Source organism: Falco peregrinus, chromosome Z, assembly GCF_023634155.1.
Source record: "Falco peregrinus isolate bFalPer1 chromosome Z, bFalPer1.pri, whole genome shotgun sequence".
Classification (NCBI taxonomy): domain Eukaryota; kingdom Metazoa; phylum Chordata; class Aves; order Falconiformes; family Falconidae; genus Falco; species Falco peregrinus.
The window spans coordinates 23,129,308-23,148,869 of record NC_073739.1 but is presented as its reverse complement, the minus strand read 5'-3'; the positions used below and the strand labels follow the sequence as shown (position 1 = coordinate 23,148,869).

Sequence of the window (19,562 nt, the reverse complement as noted above, 5' to 3'; positions counted from 1 at the left end):
CTATCAAAGTAGGAAAGATGGCAGGGCACTAAAGATGTATTAGTTGCTGAAAGGATTTGGGATATGAGGAAAAGTGAGGCACTAAAAGATTAGCCCTGCATCAGCTTCTCAAATGAGTCTGGCATACGAATGACAAACATGAAGACAGTTGACAATGTAAGACACTATGAGCACAACCAACCTCTAGGTCACATATCTACACCTCACCCAACAAGGAAAGTCTTAACAGCAGAGATCCAAAGTCTGATCACAGTTTTCCATGAGGAATCAGTGACATTTTGTTACTTAAACTTATTTGGGGAACTCTGACATTTAACACTATAATTTATGTACACCGGCCACAGCTTGCAGCTTCTAGGAGAAACTTAATTCTAGAATATGATTTTACAGCTGAGTGGGCAGAGTTAAGTTCTCTCAGTCAAATATTAGCCTCTAGTCTCAAAACCTATTTCAATCAGCCATAATCTTGTAATCAGAAGTTGCATACTTATTGTAGCACATTTTCTTCATGCCTTACTACATGTATACAACAATTCCTGGAGATACAGCCCATCTGCTTCTACCATCTTCACACACCAGATCAATCAATAGGCATAAAAAGGTTATAAACCCAGGCAGTTGGTGACTTTGCAGTGTTCTAAGGTGAGCCAGACATCTCCTCTCATTTCCACTTCCATTTTGTTCAGCTTTCAAGGTTCAGATTCTGACTGACTGAAGACAGAACCCTTCTCTAATCCAAAAGCATTATCTTACCAGAAGAATGGCTATTTTTCAACATTTTGTTTGCTAACCTTTCATTCAGCAGTTAATATGTGACAACCTATCAAAAGAGTGGGAACTTTGAATACCTATTCTATTACTCAATAAAGGCAACAGGGAGATTTGTGAAAAGCACTAGTTATTTCCAAGCTCCATACTAACATCACTAGTAATAGTTGTGGAGGTAAAAGAACCATTGAATGAAGGTGAAAATGTACAAAATTAACAAAGAAGAGTCATTTTGGTCTTAGTGGTCAGCTGAATAAGATGTCAAAGAGTAGGTCTAGCTATAAGAAAAAAAAAAAGGGCGGGGGGGGGGGGAGGGCGGGGGGGGGGGCAGAAAACCCAGAGGAATGGAAGGTAAGTCTCTAGGCATTCAAACATCCAGCTCCCAGAAGCTCATGCAAAAATTACAAGGGCCAAATGCACTTTAAAGAAAATTCAGAAGTGTGAAGACAGTTCTGATTGCTCAAGAACGTATGAAGTACAGTAAGACAAAACAGAAGCTATGCTCCAGAGAGGAATCAACTTTATACTAAGCTAACCTGACTAGAGAAGTGAAAATTATAAAGCCGTATTTGGAGCTTATTGAAAGTATTTCCATCGTTTTATACATAATATCATGTGACTCTGTAACACCATTGTTCTCCACAGCACAAAACAAAAAACAAGTGCTTTCCCTCACATCCTGCTGTCTGTGATACTTCTCAAGAGTTATAGGAAACTAATGAGGAAGTGGGGATAGCTTTTTTGTTCACAGTTACCAGAAGGTAAACTGTTTATATCTGGAATGGAACCTACTGAAAACCACAAGATAACCACATAAGGCACTATGCAAGTCAGGGAACCTCTCGAATACAGGAATCAAAGACCAAAGGCTCCAGCTTCACTGTCCATGGTTGTCACCACCTGGTACATGCCCCAAACCTGTCAGCTAGAGTAACTCTTTCCCATTTAACAGGAAACACACTTTTAAACCTATTTATTCTTTTGCATTAGATGACAAAACAATATGAATGACAGCAAGGCAATAGAGTGATTATAATAACTGATCGTCTGATGCACAGGTGGGTGAGAATGTTTATTTAAAAATATAGAAAGCTCTCTGTTAAACATCCACTGGAATTTCCGGAAGAATTCAGAATAAAAGAGTTTGTTGATTTTTGTTTGTTGGTTGGGTTTTTTTTTACAAAAGAGCAGTCTGCAGAGGCATTAAGTTTTAAGTGCATTCTCAACTCAGCATTCAGTCCTAGAGAAAGTTCTCATTAGCACTTTTTTCAGCTCTTCTCTAGTGACCTAGAAGGAAGTATTTTGCTATGGGAGAAGCAGTTAAGGGAAATGAGGAATCTTTAAGACAAGGGTTTCTGGAATCACACTATCTAGGTCACGTTCCTCCCTCCATTCTCTGGTTTGATGAACACTGCATAGAAGACATTATGTTAGGCTATGCTATTTCAGTCATTTTCTCATTAGGATTGGAAATGAGGATAAGAAACTCTAAGGCAAGGAAGCCACAGCTACACCCCACACTGACTAAGGCAGGCAATTTACTCCATGAGAGAAATACTCTATTTCATGAAATCAGATCTAAGAAGAAAATTGAATTGCATGAATAAATTTTGCTCTAAAAAAGAAAAATTGGATTTCTCAGAAAAAGACATCTGACACCTTTGATAATTTTTGTTTAGATTTAGTGTTTTCTAAACTCCTCAAAGAACAAAAAGCTCCATAACACTTCAATATTATGCCAAGACAAGCAAGTACACTTTGAAAGAATATGAGCAGCATTTTACATTGGAATTACTAGGAACATAAAATACAATGCACACACCTGACAGCATTACAGAGATCATAAAAGCACTCATCAGCATCACACAAATGACCTAATAGGGATAATGGTTTTGGCATGAAAATATGACAAAGAACAAATGGAAAGAGAAGTCAAGAATTGACTGAAAGAGTAAAATTACTGGCCTTTGAGAACACACAAAGTGAATACTTGTAATAGACAAGATTTCTCTTGTAGACATCAGTAAAATAAATGTTCTCTGGTTACATTTCTCAGTGCCCACTGAAGGCTCATGTACAGTTTTAGGTGCATATGACAACGGTAGCATGTATACCAAGTACAGTCAGCTGATGCTTCGTCTCCCCTGTGCCCCTGAACTACAGTTAAAACATTTTCATTTTCTACGTGTATGTTTATTCAAATCATCACAAAACCTCAACTGTATTTCCGGTTCACTGAAGTATACTCAATATTCAGATATTCAGAATTCAGGAGATCTGGAATTTTGTGCTCCCAGACTCACTATAGGGTATAACTATAGATTAAATCTGGGAAGCAGGTAAATGCACTTTTAAAGAAATTAGAACAGTTTGAAACTTAATGAGCACTCCCAATTACTGAAGTAATGCTAACATCTCTTTTTTTAGGCTTTTAGGTTTTGATTTTTTACACTCCATAACATATTTTTCTAAGTAGATTTTTACCAAGTATAAAAACTTCCTGAAATCTTAAGACAAATAAACGAAATGCCTATGTGAAAATTAGGACAGATGAAAGGAGCTTGCCAAGATCAAACCCATAAAGTAGACAATCCAAGTTTGTATCAGGTAACTCATTCTTTATAAAGTTTTGAGAAAGTAAAAAATGTAGTGATGCTTCCAGTGGCAGACAGTTTCTCTCAATACAATTTCCCAGTCATGCAACACAGCTTTGTGTTAAACCAGTAGCCCAAGCCATGCATATTAACAAATGTGTGTGGAATTTCAGTCACGTAAGCTTCTTCAATTTATTTCAATTACTGTAGAAATGTATATCTGCAAACTATCATGGTTTCATTACTTGTCAGTAGACTGGCATTGGCCATATATGAAATGATGAAACAGAAAAAAACCACACTATCCACGACACCTTCATAGACTTCTCCTTGAATCTGAAATGATTTAAGATAATCATTGAGACATGACAACCATTTCCTCTACTCAGACACAAGCAACAGATGATGAGGATGACTTATCAACAGCCCAGAAACCAATATATTCTAGAACTCAGTGTTGTTTAATTACCATACTCCATTTTGCCAGAACATTGATGGCTAAGAACTGCACCATACTCAGGAATTCAACCCAATATTTCATTCGAAGTTTACAGTAAGGGAGACAATAATCCTTTTTTTCCTGGAAATTGATAATCTCTAGTAAAGAGGGGTGTATACAGTAATAGGAAAAAGGGCACAAAACCTGAAATCATGCAGAGGCTAGGTAAAGTTGCAACATACCATCCAGGTACAGTATTTGTACTGTATGCATTGCATTTTTTTGGGGGAAAAAACCAAACCACGCCCCCACATGGCAATTTTCTCTGTATGTGAACAATCAGCTTCTCCCCAGGTTATTTTCCACTCAAGACAATCTCAGTTTGGATCTGACTTCAATTCATAGGTACCAAAGCAAACAAACAAAACATCCTGAGATTGTTGTCTGTCACTGTCATTTTGCTGCCTGCTGTTTTATGAACCGTAGTATGTCAGATCTACACTGGTGATACTAGAAGTGAGTAGGCGAAGAGCATGCCATCACGTAAGTCAGGAGAGAGTAAGCAGAAATGTGCTGAGAGGCAACCCTTGTTTTGCAAAAGCTAGAGCAGGATGTATCACACTGCCCATCCCTGAGCCAAATGAAGCATGGCCTCTATGAAAATCCCAGCCGCACCCTTTTGGTTTCTCAAGATTATCACAGTTCGTGTGGAAAGCATAAACTGGGACAAAAGTGATGCTGTAATCCAGTTCCATATGGTAAACCACAGCTCCATGTCTTCTCATTGAAGTTGACCAAGAAGCATGGAAAACAGCAATGTCACTCTGGAATAAGCCAACTTGTGGTGCTCTGCAGAGCTGTGTGGTGCTGAGGTGGCCAAGGTCTGGGCCAGCCATTCTGTTGGCTCTTGGTGGCAGCAGCTATCAAGAAGGGCAGCTTCCTGCCTTTCCTTGTAGGTATGCTATGCTCTGCCCACTAGCCTGTCTGTCTTCCCCCTTCCCTCCCATTTTCAAAGCTACTTGGCAATTTGAAAGACATATGCTAGTCAAAGTCTCAAATATACTAAATTCCCATAAGCTTTATGGAAGCACAGAGATGACAGATTCTGTTAGTTCTCCTGATGAGAAAAATAATGACATGTGATGCAATGCTCAACTGTGATTACTCACACAAAAGTGAAAACAAAAAGTAAAAGGGGGGGGAGGCAAAGAGAGAGAGAGAGAGAACCAACCCACACACATGGAAGGAGGAGGTTAGGAAATTGAGGCAAAACAAAAAGTGCTTCCTCCTCATACCACAAAAAGAGTACGCTGTGCTACTCTTGGCTGCAGGACATGGTGAATGCTGAAGACCAGCGTGGGTTCAGAGACTCAGCTCTGTAAGACAGTATTACAGAGGGAGATAGGCAAGCAATGCATGTGTGAACAAGTGCAACTATCAGTAGTTCAAAGTCCCTGAACTGAATAGAGAAGCATCATTAAATGTTCACCCAATTCCTATTATCTTCTCTAACGATTTGCTTTTCACCACTCTAAGAGAGAGGATAATGTTTCAGAATAACCTCTGGTCTAATGCAAATTAGCTGTTCTTATATTTTACAAATATTCAAATAATAAGAAAGCTTCAACCAAATGTTGCCCTATTAGACACCAGAGAACCCATTCTGCAGGAATGCCTTCCATCCTTTGTAGATTCACTAGTGTTTAACATATACTACACATTGCAGTTTTAATAAGATTAGTTAGCTGTCAATTAGAAATCCCTTGGAAATCTAGGTTCATTTGTTTGGCTGCTCATAGATCTTAGCACTCCAAGTCTCTAAAAAAAATATTAAAATAATAACTACCTATATTCTGCTGCTTGGCACAAATATACTGGTATTAAAAGAATATTTAAAAGTAATAAACTGAACCATTTACAGTTAATGGAAGGTCATATGTAGTTAAATTTAGCACAGCAGATATTCACAGCTTTTACCAGTCAAACAAATATAAGGTGAAACTTCGTGCTTCTAGGTCTCAAGAAAATCTGCAGCACATCCGATTCCATATGAGCTCTATAGTTTTTAATTAAATATAGCATAAATAAATTTAATCACTGCATCAGTTTCTTGGAAGCAATTTATTTGTGGTAAAATCAAACACTGAATTAATGCAAAGGAAAAATAGTGATTTTTCAGCCCCAACTGGCCTGCCTCTCATGTTTACCCACAAGCTTAATTTGAGGCTGAATTTCTACCATTCCTTTGATCAATTCTCACGCTTGATCCACAATGCAAATAAATTATCATATCAAATTTTCAAGAGATGTATTTTTACTAAAGAGAACGGGGGACTTGGCTATGAATTAATTACTAACTACTAACCTACAGCTCACTCCCCCGCTACCCCAAAGGACAGGGAGGAGAACTGGGAAGGAATGTAAAACTCAAGGGTTGAGATAAGAATAATTAAATAATTGAAACAAAACCAATAATAAAAATTATAACAATTATAATGAAAAGGAGGGAGAAGTGGAGATGAATGAAATCCAATGGGAAGGGAGAAAAGAAGCAATGCACAGTACAACTGCTCACCACCTGCTGATGGATGCCCAGCCACTCCCTGAGCAGTGATTCCCAGGCCCTGGCCAACCCCCCCAGTTTATATACTCAGCGTGACACCCCATGGTGTGGAATATCCCTTTGGGTAGTTCGGGCCAGCTGTCCCGGCTGTGTCCCCTCCCAGCTCCCCGTGCCCCCCCAGCCCTCTCGCTGGCCGGGCCTGAGACACTGAGAAGTCCCTGACTGAGGATAGACACCACCCGGGCACAGCCAAACCCACCCGTGTGCTGTCAGCATTGCTCGCACAGCACAGCCACAGCACAGCTGCACCCGCTGCCGAGAAGGAAGTTAACTGCACCCCAGCTGGAACCAGCACACAAGCCAAAGATTGCTTATGGACTCTAGTATTCATAACTACTTATCTATAATATGAAATAAGATCAATAAGTACATGCAGCTTTCAGCAGGACAGGAAATCATTCACCTGTCTAAACAAAGAATTTACTAATAAACAGTACCATTTTTTGTTCCCCCTCAAAAACAACAGGTAGGAGAAATTGTCATTTTTTCCCCATGATAAAGAATAGTCTGTTTGCCAACTACCTGTAAAAAGCTAGACAAATCTATACAACATCTAAATAATTCTAATTCTAGCTTTTATATGAGACATATAAAACTATATAACACTGAAAAACCTGACAGAAGCCACAAATGTTCAGGCAGCTTCCTGCTTTACACCATTGGAGGTGTAGTTCTGCTGTACTACAGGCTCTCATTCGCCCAGCAATCCACTTCCATTACTCGCTAGATGATTACACAGATTTATGGTACCCATCATGGTTTTCAGTCTCCATAACTGGAAATAAAACCCACAGATTTGACCAGTACCTGACCTTCTTCCCGTATTTCCTACTGAAATAATATATTAAAGGTCAGGTAGCATACAGTCACTGCATGACTTCAGCAACATTTTCAAAAGTAATTTTATTAATTTTTATTGTATTTTAAACAATGTCTAAAGAACATTAACAGAGTTCACGTTCCACTTCACTCATAGAAAAAACTGTGGTTATTGCCTGCAAATTACTGTTAAAGCTCCCATTGACATGAATGGTGTAGGGTAAGAACTACAATATATAATAGGTTTGAGTTGCTGATATCCAAGCAGCAAAAAGTATCATTATAGTAACTTAAAAAATGTCCTTTTTCATGTATTTGAACAAAAGATTAAACTTAAATCTATGCATCCATTTGATTGTCTAAATGGTAGGTGTGGATGCAAGTCTGGCTTACCGAGCACACGTATGACTGAGTATTAATATACCTGAGTCCTGTACTTGACTAAAACAGTCAACCAGTTTCCTTCTGTCTATATCTCACCTAGAAATACAGTAGAAACATTTGTTGGGCAAAATTACTAGAATAACCTTATTAGTGATAAAAAATGATGGGTGAGCTGAAATTCAATAGTCATTTAGTTGTAATTTTTTCTTAGGACATTTTTTCCCAGTTATTTCCTTTATAATGAAATGCAAAAATTATAGGTAGCTGTCATGGTTTAATCCCAGCTGGCAACTAAGTACCATGCAGCTGTTCACTCACTCCTCCCACACACAGTGGGATGGGGAAGAGAATTGGGAAAAAGATAAAAGTCGTGGGCTGACATAAGAACAATTTAATAATTGAAATAAAATATAGTAATAATAACAATAACAGTAACAAAAGAGAGAGAGAGGGAGAGTGGAATAAAACTCAGAAGAAAAACAAAACAAAACAAAAAACAAGAGATGCACAATACAATTGCTAGTCCCCAAGCAGCAATTGGTGGCCCACAGCCAACACCCCTCAGTTTATATACAGAGCATGATGTTCTATCGTATCCCCTTGGCTAGTTCAGGCAGCTGTCCTGGCTCTGCTCCCTCCCAGCTTCTTGTGCCCCTGCTCACTGGCAGAGCACGGGAAACTGAAAAGTTTTGTCTTAGGCTAAGCACTACTTAGCAACAACTAACACATCAGTGTGTTATCAACATTATTCTCATACTAAACCCAAAACTAAATCCACAGCGCTGTACCAGCTACTCTGGTACTAACTCTACCCTAGCCAAAATCAGGACAGTAGCAAAGACAATCTTTTCTTTAGATATATGCAAACATTTTTGTACCCTTTGTTAAGAAATCATGAACAGCTACAAGAAAATCCTGCACAAAATGCTGTGTCACTGGTAATCTGTACAATTACATACAAACTTGCAGTGTGAAAAGTCAGGGCAGAGGCTGGATTCCTTTGCTTCAGATCACCTGGACCCCTGCTACTCAGTGACAATCAAATGAGTTTTGAAATTTTGTAAATTTATGCATCCCACATGGATACATGGTAACAGCTTTCAAGGATTATCAGCTGACACATTATGTAGAAATTGGTCTTGAAAAAAGCCCTGTACACTATCTTTGAAAATAATGTTTATTAAAAAGTGTTCTTTATAAAATAAAAAAGATACACAAAAAGAAAAGAACACCCACCAAGTTTACATGTTGTATGTTTGAATTTGCACATGATGATGTCTCCTGTTTTAAACAATGTTTAGAAAGCAATAGCAGTCAGTCAGTGTAACACAATCAACTCTTTGATCACTAATACATATGTGAGCCCTCAAAGACATGAAAGGCATGGAACCATATGCAGATCATAATTCAAGCTTGACTGCAACTGCAGCTCACATGTTGATACTCTGTGCAGTGTTTATATCACAGAAATACATTACAGTGGTGTTTCCTTGCCTCTTTAAAAAAAGATCGGTAGAACACCTTGAACGATACTGCCACAACGGTTTTCTTTTACAACCAAATAAAAACCAATTGCTTTCTAAACGCTTATTATTATTATACCCTTTCATTATGGGCATTTTTGTTTACATGGGGAAGCATCTCATTATGTCCTCTAATTATTAAAAAGTCTTACAGAATCTGCAAAGAGTCAAGGCAGGACAAGTACAAAACCCATAAATTCCCTATAGGTTTAAAAACAAAATACTGTAAAATAGGCTTCACCAGTACAGAGCAAAATACAACAAATATAGCAAAGGTGTTCTGGACTTAAACTAACTTTTGAAAAAAAAAATATTAGAAGAAATATGAGTTCACTCACGAACTTTAAAAATGCATTAAATTACTCTCATAAAATGGAAAAAGAGTTAAAAAGAGTAGGGATTGAATTGTATATGTTAAAAAATTTGCATATTCATCTATGGTTATTTTTTGGAAGCACTTAATAAGATTTCTTTGTGGGACACATTTTGAGACTGCAATGCAGACCTTCCTCTGATAAAGCATAGGATGTATCTTTCACCCCTGATTTAATAAAATACACCATAATTATTAGGCTGGTTTGTTTAAGGAAGAAGATTTTATAATCCAACCTGCCAGAAATCCAGTCAGCTAACTGAAACTTTGTACAGCAGTCTGAGGGCAGAAGTATATTTCTGTTTTGCAGGAAAATACAATAGTGGTAGCATTGAGAAAACAGCCAACAGAGCCAGAAGATAATTATATCACCTAGGGAACACACACCATCCTTAATCCAATTAAAAAACAGATTAAGCAATATCTTGGTTTTTAACTATTGTCTGATAGAGCTCCTAAAAGAGATTCATGGGCTAGAAATGCAATGAGCCCAAGGATTATGAAGATTCAGTACAGGCAATGATGGGCATAGAAACTGTGGAGTTATTCATCTTGCAATTCAAGAATATATATGGAAGAAGCATAAGCAGAGGCAATATTAACAACAAAATAAGACTATGAAGCAGTAAAAGAAATGAAATGGAGAATAAATAGAGCTACAAAACAGATTTGCTATACTGAGAAGCCAAAATGAAAAGCGAATGAGCATCAGATGATAAGATGGTGAGGGAAAAGTACAGTCAATCTAAAAAGCAAGAGGGTAAGAAATTCACCAAGGATATAAAGCAGACAAGAAAAGTCTGAGTGCCTGAGATGACCAGCCAAAAATATGTGCAGAATTACTAGAAGACAGAAATACATGCTAAACCCATCCGGTCCTGTCCCCCAAATAAATAAACACAAACACAAAAACAAAGCCCAAAACTAACAGATACCCAGTTTTCACATGCCCAGTTTTACATTCTAGGAGACTGAACACTGAAAAAATAAGACAGGTGTGACTGGCCAGGAAACCCCTACCATGGAAGAAGGCTCAGAGGAGATGGGCCAGGGCAATGTGTCTATGGAGCTCAGGGAATAATGCAGGGTTTTACTGATCACAGCTGTTGCAAAAAAGCTGATTTGATCTCAACACCCAAGTGGACCTGAGGGTGGTCTTTTGCTTTAGATAAACAGCTATCAACAGCTGAGTGAATCAACTGGTGGGTTATTTCTCCCCGAGTTCATTAAGTGTGTGAATGTCTCCCTGAGTCAGTCAGGCCAACGTGGGGGAGGTGTATACATGACTCAGCCCAACATAAAGACTATAAAAACGTAAAAAACTAACAAAAGAATTTATGAGAGCAATGGGTTTGAGCTGGCTTCAACCCACCTATGTCTTCCCGGTGAGATGGGGGACGCCCAGTGTTGTGATGGTGAGCATGTTAACAGACACTGGGAATCACATTGGTATCATGATTGAACCATGCACTGCAATTGCTATATTCTGCTGTCTGTAACGTATTTGTACTGTGTTTGCAGTATGTTTTGTATCACCCTGCTAAATCAGAAATCCCGTGTAACATAAACTCTCTTCAAATAAGTAAATCTAATGGTAAGCATGGCACCCTCCACATATTCAATATCTAAAAGAACCTGGTCAGAGAGAACTGGTCTCTGACAACAGGCCATTTACATGAGGAGCCACAACACAGACAAGCAAACTCTCTAGGAAGACGTATGAAGTATATCCAACTGTAAAAAATACTCCCAACTTAATTCATGACATATGCAAAGAAAGACTATTGGGATGACTAATGGTGTATCTCTTGTTAGAAAAGTATTTAAAAAAAATCTAGGTGTATTATCTAGCCTAAACAAAAGGTCAAGGTGACACAGCTCTAACTAAATACAATCAGAGGTTGATAGCTGCCTTCTGATGGATGTAGGTCAGTTCCAGATCATGGGCCAGCACTCCTGTTTAGCTAGCTTGCAGCTGCTGTAGGGAGCTAGAGCACTGACAACACCCACAGCTTTTTACACAGTACCTTGCATTTTTGGAATTTTGACCACAGAAGCTGTGTCCTCTGGTCTCTTGCAGCTGTTACAGGGTGAAAGGAGGCATTTTGTAGGTGTTAACATTTCTGGTTTAATGCTGATTGACCCTAGTGCTATCAAGGACTAGACTCAATGACACAGACAATCCCTTCCTACATCCAATGTTCCAGATGGCATAGCAAGGTTTTTTCCTTTTTTCATCACCCCGGGTAGAGGGCAAAAGGCAAGGGTAATTTTTGTATTCTCTAAATCACAAGACACTTCCAGCACTCAGATCTCCGACTAAGTGGAATGATTTTTAAAGCATCCAAGAAACATCCACATTCCTACAGTTCTCTCCTCATGTTTAGTATTTCTACCTACCTACCTGTCTGGGGTTTACAGACAAAGAGTTCACTGGATCCTCAGTTACCACCCAAGCTCTGCAGCTCTAGTGCTTTCAAGAAAGGTCGTTGTCTTGTGCAACTATGTTTTTTAGAAGAGGCTGTTCTGCACACATTCTGGTCTACGTACCAATGACCAGACTCCACCCATTACAACAGCACTCTAATCAGAGGAAATCTTGATGCCAGTAAAATTGGTAACAAAACCTGTGGAGTTTATCTTTTGTTAAATTACACCAACAGGACATTTAAAAGTCATACCTACCTAAACTGTTATTGCTGCTAGTTGGCCAGGAAGCTATCCTATCCCTTAACTTTTTCTTTTTACAAGAGTCATCCGATTTCACAGAAAGCTCCACTTCTTCCTTCCTGATTTCTCGTACCAGTTCCATGCGGCACTGACTAAAATCCTGGAAGGAAATTTTTCCATTTTCATCTGCTCCCAGCTGGTGCATGATCTCTGCGACAGACTCCTCCATATTCAGCTGGCGGCACATCATCAGCAAGTCATTCCTAAGGATATTTTTAGATGGAAAATAGGGGCAGGGGAAGGATAGAAGTGGAAGAAAGATTGGAGAAGTGGGAAAAGAGAAGAAAAAAAAACAATTTTAGAAGAAAAGGAATACTAATTCTGTCTGATCTGGAAATGCATTAATGCACACATTTAAAACCAATAAGCCAACTACTGTTTTTGTTAATCCAACAAATGCACTATGAGACTGGCAAGAAATTACAACACAGAAAAATGATGGAAAAGAAGGGAACATTTCTCTTAAAGTGCTAACCTCTATTTTCATGGTGTTATTAACACTTCTGCTAGCAGCAATAGACACAAGGGAGAGCTGAATCCTGCTGTTGATTTTCACAGTATCTTCTGAAAAGGTGACATAATAGGAATTTAAATAATTACCTTCTGACTAGATCAAGGGCTACCTACATTTCTATTTTACTCAGGACAGGCCAAGGAAATTTCTTTTGCCACAACAGTGGTAAGCTAAGGAGGAAAAACATAACAAGGACAAAGAAAACAGCAGAAAAGAGAAATGCTATTTTGATTAATTGGCTTCAAGCCTGTCTCCAAACATTCTGACTACAAAACCCTCTGAAGAAGCTTGCTTGGTCCAATTGCCCTTAGGAAAAATGTGTGCATATAACCATAAACATACTATCCAGGAAAAAAACAAAAAAACAACCACAAACCAGCAACACTATGACCACTGCCATTTTCTATTTTACGTGAAGACAAGAACCTCAAGAACATACCTTAGGCTTAATTTGGGGTATAACATTAGTTTCAGGAGAAAATATTCTGAGGGGTTTGTTCCCCACCACTCTAACTTCTTTAAGTTATCAAAACTTTTTTTTATTAAAACTCTTTAAGTTATTAGAAGATTAAGTATTTTGAAAGAATTCTCAACAGTAGCAGCTGATACAAAAAAATAAATAAATCATTAACCAGAAGTTGATAAAGACAGGTTGAATAACCATTATCAAGTTCAGTCAGGGAACAACAGGAAAGAAGGTATTGGATGTTAACTGGATACGAATGTAAGCGGACTATTAGACAAACACCTGATATTCGCCAACAGTGGCAGATGCGCAACCCAGTGAAATTCCTGTCACTTGTTTCATCAGAGACTAAATCAACCTCCCAGAAAAGGGAGGGTTTTTTTTTTGAGGATATTGTCATACTTTTTTCAAAATGTAAATCATTAAAAGACCCACTGCTGTTCTCAGGCAAACACAACTCTGCAACTGTAAACCCAAACCAAATAATCTTCCTGAGGATACAGAGAAAGCGCCTCTGCTCCCTTCCAGATGCTCATAGTCTTCATAAACAGCAGGAGACAAAGTTGATAGACTCAGGCCTGCCTCATTCTGCTGCTACTCAGAGAAACTCAACCACCAAAGAAAAGGGAGAGCCAAAAGACCTTCTTTCATCTTATTCCTCTTCCACCTACGCTATCTCACTTTAGAGAGGAAGAGGCACAGGGAGAGAGGAGGAAATAAAATCTTGAAACAACTTCTCCAGCCACTGAAGGATGACAGATACATACTTGTCAAATGGCAACTAACATAATCTAAATAAAATGTGGGTAACCCAATTCAGTCAGATCCGAAGCAACAGCTATTCCACATTATCAAGATCTTTTTGTTGCCCCATTCTCTCTGATTTCAAAGTTAAAAAAAATCACCACTGCCTTGCTACTCTCACATTTACTATTTCTTTCCTGACATCCTTTCCTTAAATACTTTTCGAGTTGGATTGCATGATAGTACCACATTGATTCACACCACAGATAGCACGAATAAGTCATGGCTTCTTTTAAGTGTTGATTATTTTTATGTACAAAACCTTTCTGTAAGAGGAAGGTAAAGAAAATGTGTAATGATATTACTATTATGTGAATCATTAGTATTATTATTTCATTACTAATATCTGAACATCATTCAGGTTTCTATGAAAACATAGTATGGTGAAATATCCAAAGTTCTTGGATGAAGAGTTTTCACTAAGGTAATTTATTATCACAGTCCAGGCCCATCTGTTCTACAGAAATTGTCCACTGGGTGGAGCTTTATGCCTGTTCCATGCAGGCATCCAGAGCTGCCCAACAGAATTCCTGGCAGAGATGTTTACAGTAAAACGGGAGTGTAATAATAATAAATCATGATGATGATGATAATAATAATAAAAACATTATGAAAATGTACTTTATAAAAAAATATTAAAATCTCCACTTATGACAAGAAATAACTTTATTACAAGAGAATTAAATTACATTACATAGGTCAAAAGTAAGAGATTGATACTTTAATTTTAATTAGTTAAAACTTTGGTCAGAGTTTTGCTTTTAGCTTTGAATATGATCAATGAATAAATAAGTAAATAAATAATCTTAGCATGGCTCAGTTCCCAGTTTTTAAAAAATTAAAAAACAACACAGACCAATCTCACAAGGGCGATCCAAAGAAAACTAAGAATGACAAAGCATTCCAATTTTTACAAGGGCAATGACAGACACAATTAAGAAACGCCTAGATGTGTTCTCTTATAACAGATCAGATACAGCATCGCAGACTGAGGCACTCCCCAGAGGACAGCTAATTTTGAAATAAGTATTAGGAGAAGCAGTGCACAGTGACTGCAAGGGGCTTCCAAGACAAGGGTCTGTTGCCCTAGCCTCAGAAGAGCCACACTGGGGCAGGAGGAGACTGCGGCACTGGCAGCAGGCTTACACAGCCCTCTAGGTAACAACCGTACCCTTCATCTCAACACAGCCCACCAAGGACATCTCCAAGGGGATCCTGACAGCTGAACTTTATCTCCTGTTAGGTAAATACAAACTGAGTATCATTTGTAGCATCTACAGCTTGAGGACATTGCCTGAAGCAATTTACAGAAGCGTAAGAAAGAAAAGATGTAACGAATTACAAAAAAACAATAAATTAGAGACTACTCTGTAGTCTCTTGCTGTAACCAAGGATTACAAGCACTACTGAAACCAGATTTCACTTACTTGGAGTGCATCATGCAATCTGAAACAACAAGCATTTTCCTAATCTCCATCTACAAACATTATCAAAAGGATTTTTATTTTTAAGTAAAGAAGAATATTTCTGTTCCAAATTCTACAAACATTTTTCATGTAGAATTGCAGGAGTTTCTGTGTAAATATCTACAGGTTGTAATTGGAACTTCTAGTCACTTTAAAAGAAAATTGTCTCAAAAGCATTCTGAAATGTAATAAAGATAAAATATTCGGGAAAATAGAATTCTACAACCAGTGATTATGACACCAGAGTGTTCGGTTCCACTGCAGGTATGTCCCTGCTGATTAATAACAAAGAACTTTTTTTTTAAAGAAAATAACTTCATAAAATAATCCAGCCACCTACTCTGATTCAACTTTTAAAATCAAGGTAACTATAGAAGTATTTCCTAAGACATCAGTTCAACACAGAGGAAAGCTTATCTTTGGCAGACAGATGTACATAATTCCAGTACATCTGCTTTTAAACCCAAATGTTCTCTATTCTTTGGGTATTGCGACATCTTCCTACTAACTACTACAAAATCTGGGTCTTCTTTTTTGGTGACAAACACACAGAAGACAGTTGGGAACAGGAAGTCTCTATGTTGGAGAACCCACTCCACACATGTAAACATATCTCAAATGAATTCTCACCTGTATATCAAAGGTAGGAATTTTTCAAAGCCCAAAGAGTTGGGCATTTAAAAGTATTTCCAGAGCATTCGAGTGGCAACTAACACGTAACATGAACACCTGCCATTCTGTTACAGAACTGTTTTATTGAACACTGTTTTATGACACATCAGTCTTGCTTACCTTAAGTGATAAGCACTGGAAAAAAACCCCAAAAAACTAGAAGACACAGAATAGATAGAGTTTTGAAAAAAACTGACAGGATTAGAGTAGATACGAGTTAGAGGAGTACTTAGGTTTATGAACACTGCAATTTGTAATATTTTAAAATATTTAGAACATTTTTAGCCTTGGTAATACTAATTTCCATTTCTGTGGTCCATTTTCTCTTCAGTAACTCTCCTGGGTTTTGCCCAAGGTACCTAACTGGAAATCAGAATCTAGACAGTCAGCTTTGTTACTTCAATTGTGGTTAAAGTGTAGCTCTTCAGACAACAAGGGAACCAACACATAAACTACAAACAAAATGTAAACTGTAATAGTTCCCATAAAAAAAAAAAACAACCAACATGGACTTTCCAATTCCATAGTATCACTTTCTATTAACAGTCTCAATGGACCATATGCCAAATGTAAAAAACTCAACATAAACATACATACTAACTGACATCAGTGCAAGAATACAGCCCCTACAAAATTTTTCATCCCACCAATCAGAAACATATTTTGGATTCAGCAAGCTTGCTACATAATACTAAAACCGTTCTCCAAAATAAATCATCTGGAGTATTTTTAGACAAAGGAGCCCAACACTAGGAGAAAAGAACCCCTACTTAAGTAGAATCTTCTAATTTAACCTTGAATTAATTCAATTTTCATTGGAAAAACATACTCAAAAAAAAAAAAGGTACCATTGAACAAATTTTATGGACATGTTAACTATCAGATCAATGGTACCTAAGTTTTGAAAACCACCAGAAAGCAAGCTAAGAAACCTATAAAACTGAATTTCTGCCATCACAAGAAACTTCTTTTAACAGAAAAACATCAGGTTATTCTGTCACAATCTGTTCTAATTATTTAATCATCACCTACTGCACCAATCCTTCAAGAATTGTTACACATTCCATCTTCTTAACTAACACAGTTTAAAAACACAGGATTTCTCTAACATTAAGAAATGACCCTAACTTCATATAAATTTGAAACATTCAAATCTTCTCCCTCAAGAGAACTTAAATACAAAAATACAGTCATACATACTGCATGCTATAATAATATTGGGCAGTTAAACATATATATTAAGCGTACATGTGCATATCCTAAAAACTACAACATAAAAGCATTCAGGGGTTGGCAGGGGTTGGGGTTTTTTGTTTGTTTGGTTGGTTTTTTTTTTTAATTGTGGGGTTTTTTGTTTGTGTTTTTTTTTGTGGAAAATCAAACTTAAAAGGAATGAAACTTTTGTTAGATGCCCAAACAGGATCAGTAACATAGTCTTTTTTTTTTTTTTTTTTCCTAGAACAGCATATATCCTGTTGTACTGACTTTTACCTTGCTCCAATTATTGCTTTGGTAAGCTTGAGGAACTACCTAGGAAAGCATACATGAAAGCATACATGCACACTGCACAATACCTGCAAGGGATTCACTCTGAGACTGAACAGAACCAGTGGCATAATTTTCCTGTTCTTTTCCCATCTTATATTCTAGCAAATTTATAAAGGATAGCTAGTAAAGATGGTTCTACAGCCACTATGTAACACCAAAAGCAACCATATATTTTTGAATTTAATTTTTCAGCTACTAAAAAGGTGGGGTCATTTTGCCAGGAAACATTTAATCTTCACTTATGCAACTTGCAGTCTAGGTCAAATACCTTTGAAGAAGAAAAGTCAAAATTAAAGATGCACCCAGGTTCCCTAGAGGGAAGTAGGGTCAAACAAACTGTAAAAAAACCCTGTTCCACGCAGTTGCGTTGAGTCACCTCTAGACCAACACTGTAGATAAAGAGTGACCTATTTGAAACATTAATTTAAAAAGGACTAACCTGGAGATGCCTATCTAATGGAGCATTCTGTAGCATCCCAGGAAACAAAGCAAAGTTGCAAATACAAAATACATACTGGACTCACTGGAGCTAGATCACTTTTATCCTTCCTCCCTAGTGTAGTCACCAAGCTCCAGCTGCCAGACAATTACTCGACCGCTGTGTTTCTGGGCTCCATGCAGCTCTGCTCACCCATCTGCTCTGACTCTCACAGTAAGCCAAGCCCCTGACTGCTTAAATCACAGAATTACACCAGTTCCCTAGCTTTGACTTTTCTATGAGCCACGCAGGCAAACAATCCTGGCAACGATCTTGGAATTGTCTTTTTCCGCAAACAACTCACATTCACTATTCATACTAAAAGAGTACTTTCCTAAAATACCTTATTTTGCTTTCTTGTTAAGAAGCTGTGGGCCCGTGCAAAAGAAAAAGAGAAACTTGGTCTGAATGAGGGCTGCCATGTCACAGAAGATGCTAACAGAACTCCCTCCCTCCAGCTGAGCATTCTCCAGACTTCTGTGTCTGGGTTTCAACTACACGGCCGCTGCAGGTTTCAGTTGGTGTCACTGCCTTCATGCAGCTTCAAGACAAAGCAAGTAAGACCAAGATTTCCACATAACTTAAGCACAACCACCCCTGGGAATCTCACCATGTGGGATTTGATCTAGGGACAACAGCCTAAACTCACAAGATACACGCTGTAGAAGAATTCTGAAGCTGCTCTCAGCTGAGACAGCCCATAGCAGCGGGATGCAACCAAACCAAAACCATACTTTTTGCCTCTATTTCTTCACCAGTCTTTGATTTAGACCTAGGTCAAATAAAATCCTGCAAGAAGTACCTCACTTCTTTCTGCCAATCCAAGATTTCCTGCAAATCACCAGTATTTTCTGCCCTGCCAGTCTACTTCCCTCCAGATAAGAAGTAGCTTTCTACTCTGAAAATCCATCCTTCTGGTCCTCTTTCCTGCCTACCATGGCAGGCTTCCAGAAGTGGTCTGTCTCCAGCTTCCTTTGCTCTGTTTTCTACTTCTTCATACGAACAAGCAAAAATCTGGGATACAGTAGGTCAGCTTGCTGCTGTCAAAAATGACAATCCCACTCTCCCACCTGTCTCCCCACATTGCCCTCCACTAGGGCTGTCTCAGCAGGCACTTAAGCAGCACAAAACTGATCAATAATAAAGGCAACAGGTTTTGTTTACTTAGCTCTGCACACCAGTTCACTATAAAGGAAGATAAGCCAGCACCAGGCCAGTGACAGCACCATTCCTTTCAGAGGCAAACTACCCTCTGGTTTACCTCTGCTCATGTTTGTCACTTTCTACAACTCACTGTCCTACGACGACAGGCACTCACCTCTTCACCTTGGTGACACAAGACCTATGGCAACTCTCGTACA

The 19,562-nt window shown here is 38.2% G+C and overlaps 1 protein-coding gene across 3 annotated transcripts in view; it reads right to left on the bottom strand.

The window, feature by feature from the left end:
• MCC (MCC regulator of WNT signaling pathway) overlaps positions 1-19,562 on the bottom strand; it is a 230,681-nt gene that overhangs the window by 191,099 nt on the left and 20,020 nt on the right. For 2 of the 3 annotated variants that reach the window (XM_055790266.1, XM_055790267.1), the window contains exon 2: positions 12,209-12,456. The exons of the other annotated variant lie outside the window; for it this stretch is intronic. In XM_055790266.1, the coding sequence (XP_055646241.1) occupies positions 12,209-12,456 (248 nt within the window). The remainder of the gene's footprint in view (positions 1-12,208; positions 12,457-19,562) is intronic. 3 annotated transcript variants of the gene reach the window in all.